Source organism: Podarcis erhardii (assembly GCF_964252035.2).
Source record: "Podarcis erhardii genome assembly, chromosome: 4".
Classification (NCBI taxonomy): Eukaryota; Metazoa; Chordata; class Lepidosauria; order Squamata; family Lacertidae; genus Podarcis; species Podarcis erhardii.
Window position 1 is genome coordinate 80,705,395 of NC_138508.1, and position 23,239 is coordinate 80,728,633.

General features: G+C 45.1%; 1 protein-coding gene and 1 long non-coding RNA gene across 2 annotated transcripts in view; one reads left to right on the plus strand and one right to left on the minus strand.

Annotated features, from left to right (window-relative positions):
* LOC309339875 overlaps nt 1-18,548 on the minus strand; it is a 67,122-nt gene extending 48,574 nt beyond the window's left edge. Inside the window, exons 1-2 of the long non-coding RNA XR_014155594.1 lie at nt 18,534-18,548; nt 15,054-15,097 (exon numbers count right to left, since the gene is read on the minus strand). This is a non-coding gene — a long non-coding RNA (uncharacterized lncRNA). The remainder of the gene's footprint in view (nt 1-15,053; nt 15,098-18,533) is intronic.
* A 345-nt stretch (nt 18,549-18,893) lies between these two features.
* The window catches only part of GAS6 (growth arrest specific 6), a 45,731-nt gene continuing 41,385 nt past the window's right edge, over nt 18,894-23,239 (plus strand). Inside the window, exons 1-2 of the mRNA XM_081858171.1 lie at nt 18,894-19,030; nt 20,041-20,213. Of these exons, the coding sequence (XP_081714297.1) occupies nt 18,964-19,030; nt 20,041-20,213 (240 nt within the window). The 5' untranslated portion in view covers nt 18,894-18,963. The remainder of the gene's footprint in view (nt 19,031-20,040; nt 20,214-23,239) is intronic.

The window sequence follows — 23,239 nt, forward strand, 5'->3', positions numbered from 1 at the left end:
ACTTGGAAATAAGTCCCACTGTTTGCAATAATGCTGACTCCCTGTATGCCCTTACCTGGGAGTAGGTTCAACTGAACTGAATGAGACTCAGTTCTGAGCAAATTATGTATGGAATTGCAACGTCAGTTGTCATTATTATTAAAAACAGTTATCTATCAAGTAGAATCTCCTATTAACGGTAAAGGGACCCCTGACCATTAGGTCCAGTCATGGCCGACTCTAGGGCTGCAGCACTCATCTTGCTTTATTGGCTGAGGGAGCCGACGTACAGCTTCCGGGACTTGTGGCCAGCATGACTAAGCCGCTTCTGGTGAACCAGAACAGCGCACAGAAACGCCATTTACCTTCCCGCCGGAGCAGTACCTATTTATCTACTTGCACTTTGACGTGCTTTCAAACTGTTAGGTTGGCAGGAGCAGGGACCGAGCAACAGGAGCTCACCCCGTCACGGGGATTCGAACCAGCGACCTTCTGATCGGCAAGTCCTAGGCTCTGTGGTTTAACCCACAGCGCCACCCGCATCCCTAGAATCTCCTATTAGATAACAGCTAATTTTTCCAAAGTTACTAAAGAGAAGAACTTACAAACATCTTCTAAGTTTCAAAACTATTTTTACTTCTCAGGAAATAAAATATTGGCCACACATCTTTGACACAACTTTAAGACAATCTTTGGAATGAGAGCAGCCCAAAATGGGCTGAAAAGGTTTCTGGCTGCAGTTCCAATAGCATGAAATCATTGTAAAGCTTGTGGCTGGGATCTATACATCATTAGTCATGGCCAAGCACTGAATGTGCTGAGTGGGATTTCATGGGTTGTTCCTCCTTTGAGTAGCTATTTCAAATGATGTGCCATGGCACTACATGTGTGCAAAGAAAGTGAGAGTGAGCAAACTGATAAACATAAATTCCTTTGGTAGGTCCCATGAGAATTAATTGTATTTTTAAAAATATACAGTGGTACCTTGGGTTAAGTACTTAATTCGTTCTGGAGGTCCGTTCTTAACCTGAATCTGGTCTTAACCTGAAGCACCACTTTAGCTAATGGGGCCTCCTGCTGCCACCACACGATTTCTGTTCTCATCTTGAAGCAAAGTTCTTAACCCGAGGTACTATTTCTGGGTCAGCGAGGTCTGTAACCTGAAGCATCTGTAACCTGAAGCGTATGTAACCCAAGGTGCCATTGTACGGTATTTGCTTATTGAGATTTTCAATTAAGTGCTCATCAAACAGATGATGTAAGAAAACAGTTAAGAGCTCCTGTAGTCCAATATGCACGCAGAGGTGGAACAAATGTACGCCATTCTCATTGTGGCTAAACCACTTGCGGCAAATTTCAAAGGGGAAACTGGACTGTACCATTATAGGTTCCTTAATAGCACATTTGACTCTCAACTTATGTTGGGGGTTAGGTTCTCGGGATAGCATTTAAAGCCAAAATTAAAACTGTAAAAAGCACAGCGCAGCACTTACTGTGCTCTCCCAAGGCCACTACAGATTCTCCCTGCACATCTGAATGCTCTTCCAGGGAGGAGGCAATGGGAGGTGGTGAATGATTTACTGATGGACCCAGTTGAAGGGATTCCAATCCACAATTTCAACAACAGTGCATTAGGCTGCTTATCACTCCCTTTTTTAAAAAAGTTATTTTCCCTCTCTCCTATTCCCTTTTCAACTTAGCCCCACACTTCTGCACCCTTTTTATGTATTTATTTTTCCAGCCAAGTTGCAATCTAAATGCACACAAAGTTGTGCGTCTTCTGTATAAGTTGAATATGTTGCTGACACCATGGCAACACAGTTAACGCCTGAATTGCCCAGGAATAGGAAGGAATACACATTCCTCTAGCCAAGAGACCAACTTTGGGCAGACAACAGTCTTATCATTGCTTCCTCAGGTTTTTCCAGTGAGGAGGAATTGGATAGTAGCTTTAGCTCTTGTTGCATTTCTAAAATCCATACACACAGGCATTTTTGGCCCAAGAGATGGATTGCCAGTAAATCCTGTTTAATACTTCAATGGATATTTGTCCTGACAGCATTTTCTGCAACTATTTATCAGCAGCTAACATCTAGTCATGATGCATGAGATATACTTCAAATGCCTGGAAGGATTTCTCCTGGGAACAATCACACTTGAAATAATGTGGAATGTTGTGCAATGCTGTTTCCCTCACGAATGAAGTTCTTGGACACAGAGGAAAACAAAGGAATGTAATTGGAAGTGGCGTTCCTTTCTCATTTTTTTTAAATGCCAAAATTATGTTCACATTTTGGTGCTTTACTCATCTAATCAAATACTTATACATAGAACACTTGGAGTTTTGCATAACAACAGTTGATGTGAACTCTAGTTTTATTTGGACCACCCAAGGAACTAATTAATCACCTTCCCTTGTGCGTTAGCTATCAGTACAAGGTAGAGTCAAATGTGCCTTTTCATGCTCCACATAAAGTATTTTATTTTAAACTTGTAAAGACTTTCAGAATAATTGTAATACTGTTTGTTTATTTTTAAGGCATCTCTCCAGCTAACAAACTCTTTAGTGTTCAAATCATGTTGGGAATCTTGTACCTAAGAAATTGCTTACCACATCACTGATATTTTCTATGTACTCAGGTACACAGCTATGTATGCAAACATTAGTTTGAATGAATTACTCGGGGACAGTTACAGTCACTGAACTAGAATGGCTTTTCCTTGCCAAGTCACTATGCTTACAGAAACAGCAGCATTTACTCACCTGTAAACAGGTACTTCACACCATACTTTTACATAATGTGAAAAGACCCTCTACTTGTAGACTTCTGGAGCACAGATGAATTAGCACTGGGTTGTGTGTGTGGATAAATCAACTGCATCTTCTTTCAATTTGCTATTATGGGAACAGCTTATCATTTATCAGTGCAGGTGCATAGATATGTGTGCAAGCCAGGCTTGCACAACATGTGACTCATCAAATCAAACACACACACACCGCCCAGTGATGATTGGTGACTTGCCAAGACTTGATAAACCCCTGACCGTTGTGGCCTAGTTGGGGTGCTATCAATCCAATGGCAGGCCATAAGAGGTGTTGGGTCAGGTGTGGGGGCTGGTCAGGTGTGGGCATGATGAGTCACAGGTTGTAAATGAAAAGGACATTTGTCTGTTAATTGCAGAATCACAGAATTGTATAGTTGGAAGGGACCCTGAGGGTACAATGCAAGATTCTCAACTAAAGCATTCAGGGCAGGTGGTTCTATGATATGGTCCTTATTGAGTATCATTCTGATTTGTTTATGTGGCAGTTGTATGTCAAAGAGCATTCATCCTGGATTTATCCTGATTTGCTTTTGGAGTATTTACATGTCTTCCTGTTATTCATTCATTCCACATCTTTCAGGGCATTTTGCTGTCACTTTCTGAGCTGAAATGTAGGTTGCTGTTTTTAAGTGAATTTGCTTTGCTAGGACAACAGAGCCCTTTCATCACTTTAATTTTGCAAACCTAAAATTCCAGTTTACACTTGAATCCATAACACAAAACTTTGACAGGGAAGAGGCACCCTGTGGCATGAATTTTATTTATATGTTCTTTGTACTTACAACCCTCCTCTTTACTGAACTGTCCCAGGATGGGTTACAAAAAATAGCAGAGTTAGAACAAGCATGAAGTTTAATTATAATGATAATTTTAAAAAACCAAAACCAAAAACCAAAAACACCAGCCAACCAATAGCAAAGTTAACAAAGCAAAAGTACTATTTGAAAGAAGCAAGACAATGCCTAGATTGGAATGGCTTGGGAACGGGTGGACTTTTATTAGTTAAAAGACTTCTACACAAATGGTACTCTATTGCGAAAAGAACAATTCATTACCGGCATACCAAATCTTAAATGGTCATGGTACCATTTCAATCAGTTGCTAAGATTCCTGCTAAACCCAGATATTTCTACTCAGGCAAGCAAGAGTCTCACAGCAATAGAGCATATCTTTGTTCACATCTCTCTGTCCTCTAAGGCCTTATCTTCCTCAATTTATAAAGCTCTAATAAATCAAGAATACGGCAACGTATTGTACACAAAAATGCCATGGGAAAAGGACCTGGGAGTGGCAAATACCAAATGAAAAATGGTCTGCTTTATGGTCTAAGGTAAAGGTAAAGGGACCCCTGACCATTAGGTCCAGTCGTGACCGACTCTGGGGTTGCGGCGCCCATCTCACTTTATTGGCTGAGGGAGCCGGCGTACAGCTTCCGGGTCATGTGGCCAGCATGACTAAGCCGCTTCTGATGAACCAGAGCAGTGCACAGAAACACCGTTTACCTTCCCGCCGGAGTGGTACCTATTTATCTACTTTGCACTTTGACGTGCTTTCGAACTGCTAGGTTGGCAGGAGCAGGGACCGAGCAACGGAAGCTCACCCCGTCGTGGGGATTCGAACTGCCAACCTTCTGATCAGCAAGTCCTAGGCTCTGTGGTTTAGCCCACAGCGCCACCCGCACCCCCCAGCTTTATGGTCTAAGAGACCATAAAAAAGAGACAATTTCTGCAAAAATCAGACAATTCTCATTAAAATTGCTGCATTGGTGGCACTATATCTGGTGAGGCTATTCTGGATATCTGAGGATGTCAGCCATAATTGTTGCAGGCGGTATGCAGTCAAAGGTACATATTCTCATATGTGGTGGTTTTGTGTTATCTTCAAACATTTCTGGAGCACTGTTTCAAAGAAATAAGCTTGATCAGGGCTTTTTTCCAGCGGGAATTCACTGGAACACAGTTCCGGCACCTCTCAGGTGGGCGCCATTGCCATTGTAAGAGAACAAGGGATGCATTTGTGGCAAGTTCCAGTGCCTCCTTTTCTAGAAAAATAGCACTGAGCTTTAACAAAACAACTGAAATGTCTCATGCTGCTCGGGCTTCAAATCTTACCCACTCAAGATTATCCTAATGATGACCTCTTAGCCTTTCTGTTGACTGCTGCACATATGGAATTTGCTGGATGTTGTAAAACTGGGGTTGGGCTTAACTTTGATTCCTTGTACATCAGGGTGTGGTCAATAGCATTGGCAGATAAATTGATATGTCAGGTCAGAGTGGCTATGGGTAAGCATAACCCCTGTTCCTTTTATAATACAGTCGTACCTTGGAAGTCGAACGGAATCCATTCCAGAAGTCCGTTCGACTTCCAAAATGTTTGGGTTCCAACAAATGCTCGCAAACTCACTTCTGGGTTTGTGGCATTCAGGAGCCAAAACTTCTGAGTACCAAGGTATTCGGGATCCAAGGTACAACTGTATGTGGAAGTCATTTATTGAATACATGAATTGTTCAGACCATGGTGGGAAACCACCCAGTACTTATGGGGAAATGTGGTGTGCAGAGTAATCAAATGATTTTTTAAAATCTAACACGAGGCTCATTTTGTATTGAGCTCCTGGTCTGTAAATATCTAGATTTATGTCTAACTTTGCTGCCCATTCTGAGTTCTCTAAGTGATGTACCGACTCTATAGTATAAATAAGCCCCGCTTCATTGAATTTTAACACTGCAAACAAATAACAAATTCTTGAAGCAAATTATTTAAACCTGTTCATCCTATTGGTTGGCCTTAAGCCATTAAAAACCTGCTGTCAAGCTGGACTTGACTTGGTAGGTTGGCTGTGAGATTTCAAAAGTTTATAAGGGTGTTTTATTATTTGTCATATCGTGAATGAGATGTCGAAAGAGTTGGCTTTCTCCTCAGGTTTGTTGGTTCTGTAGCAGTTCCAGTAACACATGGGAGTGGATGTGTTTTGAGAACACTTGCATGGACACGAATTATGATAAACAGATGGTGCTGGGGCAAATTGTTTCTAATACATTCCCATAAATGTAAAAACTGTATCTATTACTCCTTCCCATGCCTAACTCTGGGCTCCAGTATCCATTTACAGGGTTTTTTAAAGTGTAAATATAATGGATAACATCTTACACTGAACTGCAAAACAAGATATAACCAAAGTATAGTGAAATCCTACACACCTCTATTCAGAGAGTCCACTGTGTCCAATAGGCCTACTCCTAGGTAAGTGAAATGAAAGAGGAAATGGCAATCCTATAAACACAGACCCCATAGAACTGCAACCTTAAGGCATTTTCCTCTTTCATTAAAACTTATAATTGGAAAAGTCAAATGTATCAGAAAATATTCAGGTTTGTTTGAGAAAGATGCCTTTATGGCATTACACATTTGCATGAAGCTTATATATCCCAGGAGAGTGGATTTATTTTTGTTCACAAAATAATCAAATGAAGTGTGTTCTTGCTACTCTTGTAGAATTATAAATCCATGTATTCAGCACACTACTCAAAAATATTTATCCAGATGTTTTCACAATTGTCAAACAACTTCCACCATCATACTTGTTCTAACAGCCCAGTCCTGAAATTGTTCACTCAGAAACCACTGAATTTAATAAGAATTATTGTTCAGCCTGGACACTGAGGTCCTCTTCTAAGGGTCTTCTGCTGGTTCCCTCACTGCGAGAAGCGAGATTACAGGGAACCAGGCAGAAGGCCTTCTTGGTAGTGGCACCCTCCCTGTGGATCTCCCTCCCTTCAGATGTCAAGGAAATAAACAATTATCTGACTTTTAGAAGACATCTGAAGGCAGCCCTATATCAGGAAGTTTTTAATGTTTCATGTTTTATTATGTTCTGATATATGCTGTGAGCCACCCAGAGTGGCTGGGGAAACCCAGCCAGATGGACGGGGTATAAATAATAAAATTATTAGCCATAGTTGTAGTAATAGTAGTATGGAAAAAATGGGTGGGGGGAACAAAGAGGAAATAATTGAAGAAGAAGAAGAAGAAGAGTTTGGATTTGATATCCCGCCTTTCACTCCCTTTAAGGAGTCTCAAAGCGGCTAACATTCTCCTTTCCCTTCGTCCCCCACAACACTCTGTGAGGTGAGTGGGGCTGAGAGACTTCAAAGAAGTGTGACTGGCCCAAGGTCACCCAGCAGCTGCATGTGGAGGAGCGGAGACGCGAACCCGGTTCCCCAGATAACGAGACTACCGCTCTTAACCACTACACCATACTGGCTCTCAATTGCATCATGAAAGCTAGTTTGTGCAGTAACAGCAATCTATCGAGCTGTTTCTACAATGGATGTTTGTGAATGGCCCCTACAGGCAATTTTCTGCCATGCTTTGGAACTGATGCTCTGTGTACAATTGACGGACCAGTTAAAAAAGCAAACTGGATATATGAGTAACACATGCAACATGCCCGCACACATTTTCAGTCAAGAGAATCATTTGCTGATGACATCCTAAGACAGAAAATTATAGTGTGACAAAACCATGACGAAAAGGAGACCGACAAGTCTATCCTTAAACTAAAATAAAAACACAACCCAAATTGACACACTGAGTTGGACATGCATGTGACTCTGATAAACTGAAACTCAGATATGGATACATGATATCAGAAGTAGAACTGTTGCAGCAACTATCTCATCAGGTGCTGATAGACATGCCTTTTCCTAACTTGCAAGTGTACTTTCGACAATAAAGAGGAAATTCCTCCCTCTGGACATTCCATGTCTGACAGCTCCTTGACAAGTCACAGCTCACAGTTGTCTCACGTAATAAGCCACCTGGGTGCCAGATTGAAGACCTTCCCTGGGTGGTAAAAAGATAAAGGGACTTTGCCCACAAATGCTGGCCATTAGCTGTCCTCAGCAGGAAGACCTACAAAGGCTCTGGCGTACTCACTACCAATGGCCTCTCCTTGGCTTGGCCTCCTGTTTTTTGCCCCTCAGCTCCCACTCTGTGGCTGCCTATGGCTCAAAGCTGACATGCAGATATTTAAATATTGGTAGTGCAGGATATAATCATTGCAGAATCTTGACAAAAGGAAATAGGGGGCAAATTGCAAAATGCTGCTGTGTGTATCACAATGTCTGAAATAAGGACGGAGCTATGTAGAGGCCTTGGCTGGCTTCACGGTTTTTCCTGCATCAAGATTTATGCCAGCACCTGTTCTTGTGATATGCAGAAATTCAGAGAAGTGTTGGCTGGCTTCACGGTTTTCCCCACATTGATTTTTGCATAGCCCACACATACCCACACACCATGATTCACAATATATTGCCAGGTCTAAAATTATGAAACCGATAGCACGATATGGACTTCAAACTGGTTTTGGACATTATTTTGATATATTGCCCAGCCCTAGAATGTGGTCGCATCACATAGCACAGCTCAAACACTGCCCCAAGCCCCAACATCAATTGTGGATTGCCAGCTATTATTATTTATTATTTATTGAATTTCTATACCACCCTTCATCTGAGGATCATAGAGCAGTTCACGTCTTCTCTGCTTTTGTGGCCCCAGTTTGGTAAAGGTACCCCTGACCGTTAGGTCCAGTCGTGAACGACTCTGGGGTTACGCGCTCATCTTGCTCTATAGGCCAAGGGAGCCGGCATTTGTCCACAGACAGCTTTCGGATCATGTGGCAAGCATGACTAAGCCGCTTCTGGTGAACCAGAGCAGCGCACGGAATCGCCATTTACCTTCCCGCCGGTACCTATTTAATCTACTTGCACGTTGACATGCTTTCAAACTGCTAGGTGGGCAGGAGCTGGGACCGAACAACGGGAGCTCACCCCGTCGCAGGGATTCGAACCACCGACCTTTTGATCGGCAAGCCCTAGGCTCTGTGGTTTAGACCACAGCGCCACCCATGGCCCCAGTTAGGTCAGAAAAAAATAATGATCACCCAAAGGACCACCACACATGCCTAGTGGACTGTGTTTAACTTGCTAGATCACAGGTTGTGCTGGCTTTAAATAACATGATTTTCATAAATGTAGAAGCTGAATTTCTAATGACAGTTACATGAACCAACAGATATAGGTGGCACATTTATATGTTCAGGAGACAGAAAGATGGTACATGTTAGATCTTTCAGCTCAAAAGCAAAAGGCCTGAGGAACAACCACACAGATGCTTTAGTGGCTGACAAGCGAAAGCCTGGTGATAATGCCTTGTCCCTTCGCTTTCTTTACTGAAGTGGCTTCTTCCAGCAATAGTTTGTTTGCAATGGAGAGGAGCCATCATGCTAAAAAGGAAGAACAATCTTCAGTTCACCTCTAGGAGGCAGAGCTTCCAGGTATACTGGCCCAACCTCAGCACAGTCTCTTCTTATAAATCAACCACTGGAGATTATCTCTTTATAGGCAAAAAGCACTGCACAAAATGTCCTGTGGTTAATAACGGGAAAACAAAGAACATGTCTAGGTCCTTTCAAGTAAAAGAAAACTAGAAACCCTCAGCTGTCAATGTTAATCCTTCCTTCTGCTATGGGGAAGTGAGAATATGTCAAAAACCAAAATGAAACCTCAACTAGTTCTTCTTTCACAAGAAACAGCTTTTGAAAGATTCTGTTCCATGATAGAAGGCATAACCAACAACTGATGAAAAGGACTCCAGTCCTTGGGAAAACACAGCCAGATGGGCAGGGACATAAATATTAAAATTATTGTTAAATTATTATTATTATGTATGCAATAGTAAATTGGTTCACCTTTATGTTGCTACAATACTTTTTGTTGTTTTCAACAGCAGTTAGGTGCAGATATGACATAATAAAAACTAGTTTTGAGGAAGTTGTATAGAAAACTAGAGTTACAGTCACCCAAATGGAATGTCAAGTTGCCATTTTTGGGCTAGACAGCTCGAAAGTCCTAATTGTCAGTACGACTTTTTGGTTCCTGAAATTCATGCTGATTGTGCAGATAAAATATAATGGATAGAATTCTACAGGATGTGTCGCTAGTGTGTGAAAACAGTCAAGATCCACTATTATTACAAAATAAAAAGTAAGATTAATCACACCTGCATTCTACACATTTCTTTCTTTGAGTCTATGTGTGTGGAAAGAGAACCATTTCCTAAAAAAAGTCATCCTGGAAAATTTGCATGAAGAGGGAGTTCACAGTGCTATTCTGCATCTCTTGCCTTTTTTATATAGCAGTGTGATCCTCCACATGTCTATTTAGAAGTAAGTTCCACTGTGCTTGTGGAGGCTTATTTCCAGGTAAACAGGTATAGAAATTTAGCCTCAATTCCACACTCAGAGGGACGCGGGTGGCGCTGTGGGTTAAACCACAGAGCCTAGGACTTGCTGATCAGAAGGTCGGCGGTTCGAATCCTCGCAACGGGGTGAGCTCCCGTTGCTCGGTCCCTGCTCCTGCCAACCTAGCAGTTCGAAAGCACGTCAAAGTGCAAGTAGATAAATAGGTACCACTCTGGTGGGAAGGTAAACGGCGTTTCCGTGCGCCGCTCTGGTTCGCCAGAAGCGGCTTAGTCATGCTGGCCACATGACCCAGAAGCTGTACGCCGGCTCCCTTGGCCAATAAAGCGAGATGAGTGCCGCAACCCCAGAGTCGGCCACGACTGGACCTAATGGTCAGGGGTCCCTTTACCTTTACCTTACTCCACACTCAGAAAGGCTGCTCATGACCTTTAAATGAAGCCTAAATTCCTCTTACCTGCGACAGCAAATTAAAGCAATGCAGAGCATGAAGTTTGGTTGCAAGATATATGCCACAAATTATCTCATTAGTTCTGTTTTTAGCTGAGCAAATTGCTTGTTTTTTTTTTTTTTTTAAACAAACCTATGTGCTGGTAAGGTCACTTCAGGAAAAACTGGACAAAAATGGCTTACTTAGCCAAAATTCCACTTTGTTCAATTTGGTCTGAGCACGTATTTTATTACTACAGGAAAAACACAAGGCCTAATTGCTTTTTGAATCTAATGCAACATTTTCACAATGTTTCTTGTAAAAGTCCTTGTTCAACAAGGATAAATGCCATGTGCTATGCTCCCTTCCCATTTGCAGCTGATAACAAACATAATTCTCACTGATAAGCCCCACAATGTGCTTTTATAGAAACCCACAAAATTAAACAAAGTGGGAGAACAACAGTCACGACATCTCCAACTTCTATTGTCAACCCCCCCCCCCCGGCCCATTTTGTTCTTTTACGGAAGCAAAAAGACAAGCGTTCATTACAAATGTCCCATTTCTAGCCATTACTTCCCAAACGGCTCTGAGGGGTAAACAATGCGGTCTTAACAAAGCTCCCAATTTATATTGATTAAGTCCCATGTTATCTAATCTGTCCCTGGTCACCCAGTGCCCATTTCAATTTCAAAAAGAGGGCTTTACATTGTTTCTGGAAGACATTTTGATGGGTCCCTGCCAGCAGGGAATTTCAGGAATGAGGAACAGCTTCTGGGACTATCTACCTTACTTCCTTACTGTTACTGTAATGTGAATAGACATATTGCTATGGTTCTACCTGACAAAGATGAATGAATGATGAAGGATATAACAAAGCACTCAATGGTCCTTTGCCTGGAAATCTCCACCTCCTTGCTTGTACTATGTGACACAATCAATAGGGAAGACTGAGAGACAGCTAGGTTTCTGAGAACAACCTATGATCAAACCATGGTTTCAGAGCCTGGCTAGTTTAAACCAAAGGTAGCTGGACCATAAAGAAGGCTGTTCACCGAAGAATTGATGCTTTTGAATTATGGTGCTGGAGGAGACTCTTGAGAGTCCCATGAACTGCAAGAAGATCAAACCTATCCATTCTGAAGGAAATCAGCCCTGAGTGTTCACCGGAAGGACAGATCGTGAACCTGAGGTTCCAATACTTTGGCCACCTCAAGAGAAGAGAAGACTCCCTGGAAAAGACCCTGATGTTGGGAAAGATGGAGGGCACAAGGAGAAGGGGACGACAGAGGGTGAGATGGTTGGATAGTGTTCTTGAAGCTACCTGAATGAGTTTGACCAAACTGTGGGAGGCAGTGGAAGACAGGAGTGCCTGGCGTGCTCTGGTCCATGGGGTCACGAAGAGTCGGACACGACTAAATGACTAAACAACAACAGGGAACCTCAGGCTCGGTAACCAAATGCAACCTTCCCAGCCTTCCTATCCAGGCCAAGGCTCACTGCAACTTTCTCATTTAGGACAGGGGTGGAAAACCTCAGGCCTGGGGGCAAATGCCATCCTCTGTCGGGTCCTAAAGACTCTCCCAGGGCCACACTCCTTACTAGCCATGCTTTTCACCCTCCTCAAATGCTTTTGCCTGGCTAAAATGCATCTTTGAACTGCAATAATGTCTTTTATTGCAGCTGCCCAGGAGGACTCCCCTGAGTGAGTGCCTGAGGGCCCTGCTCTTGCCACTTACAACCTGGCCCAGGGCGGGGCCTGACAGGCCTCACTAGGACAGTTGCTGTTACTTCCAGAGGGGCACAGAGTGTTTTTAAAATGTTTTTTAAAAAATTCTTTTGGATTTTTTGTATGTGGGGGTGGGGGTGGGATGGATGTTTGGTTGGGCTTGGGGAATTTTTTTTATTTTGATGTTTTTGTAATTTTTACATTTTTTTGTTTGTATTGTTTTATTGGTTTTGTTTGTTTGTTTAAGGTATTATATTGTTCTTAGGGGGAGGGGTCAGGGCTGCCGGGGAGTGGGCCCCAGCCCACAAAATGGCTGGGGCATGTTCCACAGGGGGGGATGCACTGGGACAACCGATCTCAGTGATCACGGGTAGGAGGAGGAGTTACGCTAAGACTAGACCATGTCATTACAGAGGGGGCAGGTTTAGTCGTTGTCTGAGGACTATTCCTGCCTCTGGGTCTGGTCCTGACCGGATGGATACTAGAATCAGCAAGGGATACCCACATGACCTGAAGGTGCTGCTGTGCAATGCCAGGTCAATGATTTATAAGACTACTGCCATCCATGACTTGATCATGGAGGACTTGACCTGGCATGTGTAACAGAGACTTGGTTGGATGAAGCAGATGGGCCTGTCCTTGCCGCTGCTTGTCCACCAGGTTTCTCTTACGCACAGCAACCCAGGTCATGTGGGTGGGGAGGGGGGGTTGCAGTGATTTTTAGGAAGTCATTAGTTTGCACCAGGCGTCCTATTGGGAAGACCCAGTTTTCCGAGTGCATGTTCTGGAAGTTGGGCAATAGGGGCAGTACAGGATTCCTTTTGGTGTACCAACCTCCCCGCTGCACCAAGGATTCCCTGCCCGAGCTGCTTCAGGTCGTGGCGGATGTTCTCCTGGAGACGCCTAGCTTGGTCGTCCTAGGGGATTTTAACATCCATGCCAACACGACCTTACAAGGGGCCGCTTGGGACTTCGTGGAAAGCATGGCCTCCATGGGGCTGTCCCTGAATAAGTCTGGCCCAACCCATAGCCGCGGACATGCCTTGGACTTGGTGTTTACCTCTATGGATGTTCGTGATCTCACACTAAGTAAAAGTGAAACGAAAGAAGTACCATGGTCAGATCACTTCCTGGTGCAACTGGACTTCTTTGCAACCCATCCCCTCTGCAGGGAGGTGGGACCAATTCGGATGGTCCGCCCCCGCCACTTAATGGATCCAAATGGTTTCCAGAGAGTGGTAGGGGATGCTTTATCCCATGTTGATGGCCTTTCAGCTGATTCCCTGGTGGCCCGCTGGAATGTGGAGTTAACCAGGGCTATATTTAGATGCGGCCACGATGGCCAAATAACGCCCAGTCTCAAATCTTCCATTCTTGGGCAAGGTGATTGAGCGAGCGGTTGCCAAACAACTCCAGGCACACCTGGAAGAAGCGGACCATTTGGATCCCTTCCAGTCGGGATTCAGGCCTCATCATGGGACTGAAACTGCCTTGGTCGCACTGGCTGATGATCTCCGGCGGGCTAGGGACAAAGGTGAGAGCTGTTTCCTAGTTCTGCTGGATCTCTCAGTGGCGTTTGATACCATCGACCATAACATCCTTCTGGACCGTCTTGAGGGGCTGGGAGCTGGGGGCACTGTCATACAGTGGTTCCGCTCCTTCCTCCTGGGCCGTGTTCAGAAAGTGGTGGTGGGGGATGAGTGTTCAGACCCCTGGGCTCTCACTTGTGGGGTGCCTCAGGGTTCTGTCCTCTCCCCCATGCTTTTCAACATTTACATGCAGCCGCTGGGAGAGATCATCAGGAGGTTTGGGCTGGGTGTTCATCAGTATGCGGATGATACCCAGCTCTACCTCTCTTTTAAATCAGAACCAGTGAAGGCGGTGAAGGTCCTGTATGAGTGTCTGGAGGCGGTTGGAGGATGGATGGAGGCTAACAGATTGAGGTTGAATCCTGACAAGACAGGAGTACTGTTTTGGGGGGACAGGAGGCGGGCAGGTGTGGAGGATTCCCTGGTCCTAAATGGGGTAAGTGTGCCCCTGAAGGACCAGGTGCGCAGCCTGGGAGTCATTTTGAACTCATAGCTGTCCATGGAGGCACAGGTCAAATCTGTGTACAGGGCAGCTGTTTACCAGCTCCATTTGGTACGTAGGCTGAGACCCTATCTGCCTGCGGACTGTCTCGCCAGAGTGGTGCATGCTCTGGTTATCTCCCGCTTGGACTACTGCAATGCACTCTACGTGGGGCTACCTTTGAAGGTGATTCGGAAACTACAACTAATCCAGAATGCGGCAGCTAGACTGGTGACTGGGGGCGGCCGCCGAGACAATATAACACCGGTCTTGAAAGACCTACATTGGCTCCCAGTACGTTTCTGAGCACAATTCAAAGTGTTGGTGCTGACCTTTAAAGCCCTAAACTACCTCGGTCCAGTATACCTGAAGGAGCGTCTCCACCCCCATCATTCTGCCCGGACACTGAGGTCCAGCGCCGAGGGCCTTCGGGTAGTTCCCTCACTGCGAGAGACCAAGTTACAGGGAACCAGGCAGAGGGCCTTCTCGGTAGTGGTGCCCGCCCTGTGGAACGCCCTCCCATCAGATGTCAAAACGATAAATAACTACCTGACATTCAGAAGACATCTTATGGAATGCAGTCCTTGGGTTGAAAGAGGCTCCCCACTCCTGACAGAGGGGAAAGTTATGGTTTCCCAGTATGTCAGAACTAGGCCAATGTGCTGTGTGTCATCAATAAAAGCAGATCTAGTTTTATAAGTTATTATGGAAGAGAAAACCACAGATGATATATAAAAACATATGGTACTTACAAATGTGGAGGTCTTTGCAGAATTCTAGCTGCCTCATTTAGTTGCTGTGAAAGAGAAATAAAGGATCTATTAAAATAGCCATATAGGTTGGGACAACTTCCCTATGAAGTTTAGAAAAAAGATGACTACATACAGTATGGTGAAAATTGATACAATGGTAAAGGATGTGAAGAGAGTGGATACAACTTAGTGAATTCCACTCATCACGCTAGAAGAACTCAAAGCCACCCAATAGTATTGATGAGTACCAAGTCAAGGATGGACAAAATGAAGTTTAGAAAAAACCTTATGAAACACTCCTAACTCTTCTTAAAATGAAATATTATTCATTCAGCCAACCTTTATTGACATAATTGAAATATTTATGGGCTGTGGTGTACAGTACATTGTGAAAAACTGCCTTTGTTACAAAGCATACATTTTAACCCACATGCATGTCCAAAACATTCATGTATCCCTGTACATACTCCCTTGAGGTTTAGGATCCTTCACAGGAGCTAAAACATGCATCCACATGACTATGCTATAATAAGAAATAACTTTTTGCCATTATGAAATAGTTAGTCTTTAAGACTAACACGGGACACACTCGTCATTTTTGCTGCAACAGACAAACATAACTACCCCTCTGGAACTTCTTGGTACTGAGAGAGCACTTTGAGAATTCATGATGGGTCAATGTCACATGTTACTCCCATGTAACTATGCATAAAAGCAAACGGAGGTAATTTTTTTCAAGGTTTTAAAAAGAGTCGGGTGAAGTAGCAGCCAGAGGAACATTTTGCAGGAACTTAAAGAACCCTTTTAAATTCAGAACAGCTTCCTTTTAAGCATTGTAAACATCTCCTGAACTGGATGCACAAGTCCTGGCTGATTTTAAAAGCTAATTTCATGTGTCAAATATGACCTCCAATTAAAGGAAATCACACTGAGAATTAACTAAGGCACACATTGTGGGGACAAAACAGTCCAGCATTTCCTGTCTTTCAGAACCATGCTGTACTTCCTGGCACCTGGGTGGAAAATACGATTAGAAAACTAAAGTGGCAAGTTCCAGATCGGAATGTTTCTAAGGCATATTTTGACACATTCCCAGACTGCACTGTGTTCTCTCAAATTACCCAATTTGCAGTTACTGTAAGTAATTCTAATATTTTTCTTCTGCTCAAAAAATCCTTCCTCCTATAAAATGTGTTGCATGCCAGCAATGATATGTACTGATGCATAATTCTTATTGGTTTGCTTTCTGGTTGACCTAGTACAAGCCTGAACCAGTTACAGAGACTTGATAAACTGAAGGAAGCACAGCCCAGACAACTTTGAAATAGGCATGTAGCCCAATCGTATGCATGTTTACTTGGAAGCAAGTCCCAATGAGTTCCTACAAAACTGCAGCTGCATGGCACTGAGATGCCCTTGCAATTAAGTAGATCTGCTCATAGGTGAAATATCATTAAAGGGACAGAGGAGGGCACTTCATTCCCCTTCTCAAAAGCATGAATAAGAAGCAAACAATCCATTTACCCATATCACATTATTGCAGTGGACCATGCAAACAGCTCCTTCACTCCATTTGTAAGTAACATTCCATTGAAGGGAATTTTCACGTCATGTTTGTGAAAATGGATTTCCCCCTCCTTTAATAAATCAAATTTAAAAACTGCCTTAACTAGCATGTACATTACATTAAACAATAGGCTGCTTCTTCCAGGAATGTTACAAACTTTCAGAAGTGGTGCTTGTCAGGCTACAAAATGCACTCCCTTCATCACTCAGATATAATAAAGCCAAGTTAAGCATTTGTTGGTATAGAAAGTTTTTAAAACTAGCTAGAGGAGTGCTATACAAGTGATGAACTAGTTCTAATACAGTATTATTTTGTGTGGCACCATAATAACCCTCACAGGACCACTTCAAAACATGTACGAATGGAAGACAGAGCTATGAGTGCCATAAGACCACCCTGCATCCCTTAAACTAATCTGCTGGCCCCAGGTGAGATCATAAGAATCATAGAATTGTAGAGCTGGAAGGCACCCCAAGGGTCATCCAGTCTAACCCAACTCCTTGCAATGAAGGAATCTTGCCCACAGCCGTCCCTGGGTGGGCTTGAACCACCAACCTTCTGGTTAACAGCCAGACGCACCGACCCTTTCTGCCACAGTAAGAATGAGTGATGCTGTTCCATTGCAAGTGTAAAAGTAAGATTCAACTATCAGTCTGGTGGGCACCTATACGTGAAATGGGAGGGTGAGACTGGCTGCATACATGCCATACTTTTAAAAGCACGTTTGAAAGACATTTCTATCCTCAAGTAATTCTGGGCAATGTAGTTTGTTAAGGGTTGCTGGGAACAGTAACTTTGCGAGACATAAACGGTAGTGCCCAGAATTCTTTGAGGAGAAAAATGTGCTTTGAAGGTAGAGTGTGCATGCATCTGTCTTGTCCTTTGCCTCAGGCGACAGAATGTCTTGGGTGGAGCCTTCATACATGCTCTGAGGAAGTGATGACCTGTGGCAAGTTCTTAGAATGAAAGTGTGCAATCTGTGGGCAGTGCTAGGCTGTTGCTATTCAGGTTGCGCAATTAAAGTTGATTTGAATAAACTCGCTTCTCTCAAAACTGGACTTGCTGAAAAAAGGAAAGTGACAGAAATCATAGGGGGACACTTGCTTTGAAGCAACATCGTCTAACTTCCCTGAAAACAAATCAGGATGAACGTTCAATGACCAACGTCGTCTAACCTCCTTGCAAACAAATAAGCATAAATGCTGAATAAATGGGCCATCTACAAGTGACTATGTACATATTGCTATACCACTACCACACACACAGAGCCTAGGACTTGCCGATCAGAAGGTTGGCGGTTCGAATCCCCGCGACGGGGTGAGCTCCCGTTGCTCGGTCCCTGCTCCTGCCAACCTAGCAGTTTGAAAGCACATCAAAGTGCAAGTAGATAAATAGGTACTGCTCCGGCGGGAAGGTAAACGGCGTTTCCATGCGCTGCTCTGGTTCGCCAGAAGCAGCTTAGTCATGCTGGCCACATGACCCAGAAGCTGTACGCCGGCTCCCTCGGCCAATAAAGCAAGATGAGCGCTGCAACCCCAGAGCGCTGCAACCCCAGTGGACCTAATGGTCAGGGGTCCCTTTATCTTTACCACACACAGGAGCCAACTCCAAGGGGCTGAGGTCCCTTCGACCCCCAGTATAATATTTGAGGGGGCTGCCCACCCCAAAGTTGGTTGGCATTGCCATTCAAATAGCGTGCATGCACCACGTCATGTGATCAATTATCCCAGCTGGGGCTTACATTCCCCCCCCCCCAATATTTTATTCAAGTTGTCTGGCACCCCTGCACACACACACGCCATGAGGCACGCACACCATTGTGGATATGCAACGACTGCCACTTAAATGCGATAACAATCCTTACGTGGGCTATTTCGCGCGCAAAATTGCTGTCCACGTACGAATGTTGTCACCTCAAACGAAGCACAAACCTGAAGGCCGGAGGGCAAGTGACTTCGTAACTGTAAAGGAATCTGGGGCGCACACGGAAACTGGCTCGGTGGCACCGGAGGGCATGTTCCTCCGCCCCCACCCCGCGGGTCACTCTGCTCGTCCTGCCATATTCCCTCCGGGCCTCGCCTCTCTCTGCCCCTCTTTCCAGCGACCCTGCAGCGAGGGCGCGCGAAGCCTGAGGTGTGTCGCTGTGGCTGCAAAGCCCTGAGCGCGAACTTTCTCAATTGATTGGCTCAGCTGCACAAGCGACTCCCCCGCTGGGCTCGGCGGAGCTCGCGCTGCCTTCCAACAGTAGCTGCGCTCGCTCGCTCCTGCACCAGACCGCCCTGCTCCTCTCCGCCACTCGGAGGGCGCAGCCCCAGCCTCAGCAGCAGCAGCAGCCGCCGCATCATGCAGCAGCCGCCGGCTCCAGCTGCTGCCCTCTTGCTAGTCCTGCTGGCTACAGACTCCTCGCAGAGTGAGTAGTACTTCGGGGGGCTTCGCCTTTTCCTCCCCCCTCCCCGCCCTCACCGGAGAAAGAAAACACCCCTCTTTTACCCGCCATTCTTGCAATTTCTCCTTGCAGAGAAAAAAATCTCACTTCGGCTTTATCCTCTCCCCCCCCCCCTCGCCCCACTCTTTAATTAGCCCCCTCCTTTAATTATTAATCGATATATAGCAAAGTCTCCACACGAGCAATGCAGCTTCTCCGGACTGGGGAAAGAACAGTATTCCTATATATAGAGACATGTCAGCCCTTTTACTGCTCTAACCATTGCCCCTCAAGGTCAGGACATCCCAAACGCCTTTCCTCACGAGGAGCCGGTTGCACCCAGCCAAGCCTGCCTGCCTGCCTGCCTTTCACTCCAAGGGTGCCTTAAAAGAAAACAAATGTTTATGTTCTCAAACCTCCCCCCGCCCCATCACTTTTTGGAGACCTTCTGCTGCTGGGCTTTAAGGGCTGACTTTACCATTTTCCAGAAAAAGGGTGGGTGGTGACACACACTCCCTCTGCTCCCCCTCACCCCCAACCACATCCCCGGCCAAGCGTTGTTTCTTGCGGAGCGAGAGAGAGAGCGCGCGCGCGCTCAAGAGGGCAAAGGGGCGCAGGGATGTCATTGTTTATGGCCCGGTGAGGTGGATCTCGGTGGCGCCGCTCTGGGCGCGCTGGCGGCTGCTGGGCATTGTTTTGGTTGTTGGAGGCAGGCAGAGGGACGTCAATGGAGGAGCTGGTCTAGCCCCCCCCCCCGCGTGAGCTGAAGGGACAGGGAAAGCCGCAGCGGGACTCTCCCCCCCCCCCCAAATGACAGTTTCACAGACTCCTCCGGCTGCCCAGTGCGCGGCGGGGCCATTGTTTCCCGAGCGCGAGCGCGCGCGCCTCCCCACACCCCCGCGCGGCTTTGCACGCTCCGCTCTTTTGTTACCGTCGGGGGGGGGGTTGTTTCCAATGCTAATGGCTCCTTTCCCTGCTTCCTTTCGGGGCCCCAGCTATGCTGCTCCACAGAACCCGGGAGGAGGCTTCGCAGTTCCTTCGGCAGAGGCACCGCCGAGCCTACCAGATTTTCGAAGAGACCAAGCAAGGCCATCTGGAGCGAGAGTGTGTGGAGGAGCTCTGCAACAAAGAGGAAGCCCGGGAGGTGTTTGAGAACGACCCTGAGACGGTAAGGAGGGAGGGGGAGAGAGGTGCCGGCGATAACTAATTTAATTAATTTATTTTTTTAAAATTAAATGAGCAGCTGAGTGTTCAGGCCTGCTGCAAGCTGCAGGAGTGGGGAACGAGGGCGCCAGCTGCTCGCACAGCTGGGGAAGTTGTTTGGAGGAGGAGCCATTAGATAAATAACTGAAACCACACAGGGTAACCAGCACTTCGCTTAACAAGATTGCGTTTGGATTTCTAGGCCAAGAAAGCGTCGGGGAGGGGCTGTTTATATTGGACTAAATTGGCATTAATCTGCTAATACGAGTTTCGGGGGGGGGTGTTACTGGAGTAGAGAGAGAGGAGTTTAACTTGTCATAATACTTATGAGAATCCTTTGGGTTATCTTGGTTTTCTACTTCACTCTTCCACCTCTCCTGGACTCTTAAGTGTTTAAAATGCTTGTAAGCCCCAAGGATTTTGCTGAAGCAATCTCCTGAAAAGAAGCATTTAATATTTTTCTAATTTACCGGTAGATGAGTGATCAAAATCTCCTGTTGGATTGGGATCCTCCCCCCCCCATGAAAACTTGTTTGTTACTAGGTACAGTGGTACCTCAGGTTACATACGCTTCAGGTTACATATACTTCAGGTTACAGACTCTGCTAACCCAGAAATATTACCTTGGGTTAAGAACTTTGCTTCAGGATGAGAACAGAAATTGTGCTCCGGTGGCGTGGCAGCAGCAGGAAGCCCCATTAGCTAAAGTGGTGCTTCAGGTTAAGAACAGTTTCAGGTTAAGTACGGACCTCTGGAACGAATTACGTACTTAACCCGAGGTACCACTGTAAATGTAAGCAGTCATTGAGCTTATGTAGAATGAGTCTGGTTTTTTAAAGTAGTTTGCCTAGTGAGAACAATGTGGTCATAGGTCTACAGCTGTTTAGTTCTAAAACTCTCAAAAGTGTAAAGATTTAAATAAACTGTGTTTCAAATGGGTCATCAATAGTGTTATGCTTGTAGTATTCAGATTGGCTAGTATTTTTGCATAAATAGAATGGCGTTTGAATGGCCGCTTAAAAATGATTTCCTGATTTGCTTGCATCTTCCAGATGTGCTGCTCTGAATAGGCTCTTTTATTGCTCGGATTATCTGGCATTAGTTTAGGGAATAAATTTCCTGGAGAAGAAATTGACTGGTGATTTTGCACAGGGCTGTGCTTTCCCGTTAATGATTTGATGCAAGTGGGTAGGGAAAGAGTTATGTAGGTCAAAAGTACTGAGAATGGGAGGGACTTGGCTGTTTTCTCTTAGAGTAGTTAATGTTTCGGATTTAAGGCAAAACATGTCTTGACATGTATACTTTTAATAGACTTGGAACTATCGCAGCATGAAGAATAGTTGCAAAACAATAGGGGGGAAAATGCAGCAAGTAACTTCTGCTAGAAGTTTACTGTTTACTGTGAGGTTTCAACACCATGATCCAGGTGAAATCAAGGTTTTTTTGTTTAAAGAGCAAAATAGACTGGGATATTATTTTCCTATTTAATGGCGTGCAATTAAGACTTTATAAGTTGGGTAGCAGGGACACGGGTGGCACTGTGGCTTAAACCACAGAGCCCAGGACTTGCCGATCAGAAGGTCGGCGGTTCGAATCCCCGTGACGGAGTGAGCTCCCATTGCTCCGTCCCAGCTTCTGCCAACCTAGAAGTTCAAAAGCACGTCAAAGTGCAGGTAGATAAATAGGTACCGCTCCAGCGGGAAGGTAAACGGCATTTCCGTGCGCTGCTCTGGTTTGCCAGAAGCGGCTTAGTCATGCTGGCCACATGACCCGGAAGCTGTATGCCGGCTCCCTTGGCCAATAAAGCAAGATGAGCGCCGCCACCTCAAAGTCGGTCACGACTGGACCTAATGGTCAGGGGTCCCTTTACCTTTTACCTTTAAGTTGGGTAGCATTGCAGAGTAAACTCATTAACGGTTGTGTTCTCACTGAGTTGATCTCATAAATACTTACTGATACTTGTACATTCTTAACTTTTAAATATTAAGTGCCACACTTGAGCTGCATTGGTAAGACTTGGGGTGGAGGATAGAATGTGGTGCATTCATCTCTCCTGGCCTCCACTGGTAGAGAAGAGCATTGCTCATGGGGTCTTCTTCATTGCAGCGGAGGCCAAAGTGTTTGGTACCACCATCCCTGGTGGTTTTCCCTAGTGGTTTTCAGCCAGTGTGCCTTGAATGATGGTTAGGTGTGCCACGGGCAACACTGCCCTCTGTCTCTTTCCTTCCTTCCTTTATTTGATGCCCTCTCACGTCTCTGCCTCCCAAAGGCTTGTGCAGCTATTTATTGCAGCAGGCCTGGCTATAAGCTCCGCAGGCAGGGCCGGATTTAGATGAAGAGAGGCCCTAGGCTACTTTACTTGTGAGGCCCCTCCCCATCCCCCACCCTCACAACTACGGTACACGAAAATGGAAGAGTGTTATAAACAAAATTGAGTGTAGCCAAGGTTGATGACGGGTATTTAAATTCTACAATTCACAATTTCTCCTCTAAAGGACATAAGATATTATTGTTTAATACCATGGTGATTTTAAAAAATGCATAAAATTAACACTGAAAAACTTGCAATAACTGAACTTTGTAAACTTTTTGTGGCCTGGGCAGGCCTGGAAGTAGTTCCCATGTCTTGTTCCTCTCTAAGGAATCAAGTTCAGCCTTCATGGCATTTAACCATGGCTCAGCATCCTCTGAGGTTAAACTTTCAACCTCTTGGAAGCTTGAAGGTTCCCAAACCTTCTCTGAGTTACTAACAACAGCTGTATCTGCTATGACTGTTTTAGCAAACTCTTCAGCATACCTTTTGGGTGGTTTACCCTTTGTGGCCCTTTCAGATCTCCGTACTATACACAAGTCTTCCATGCTAGGCTTCTCCTCTTTAGTAGAATGATGGGCAGGCCTGTGTGTAATAGTTGCTGGGCCTGAGTTGCCCTGCCCTCACATGAAGTCTTAGGTTTACAATTTTGGGAGAGGGCGCTAAAGAGGAGAGAGAGG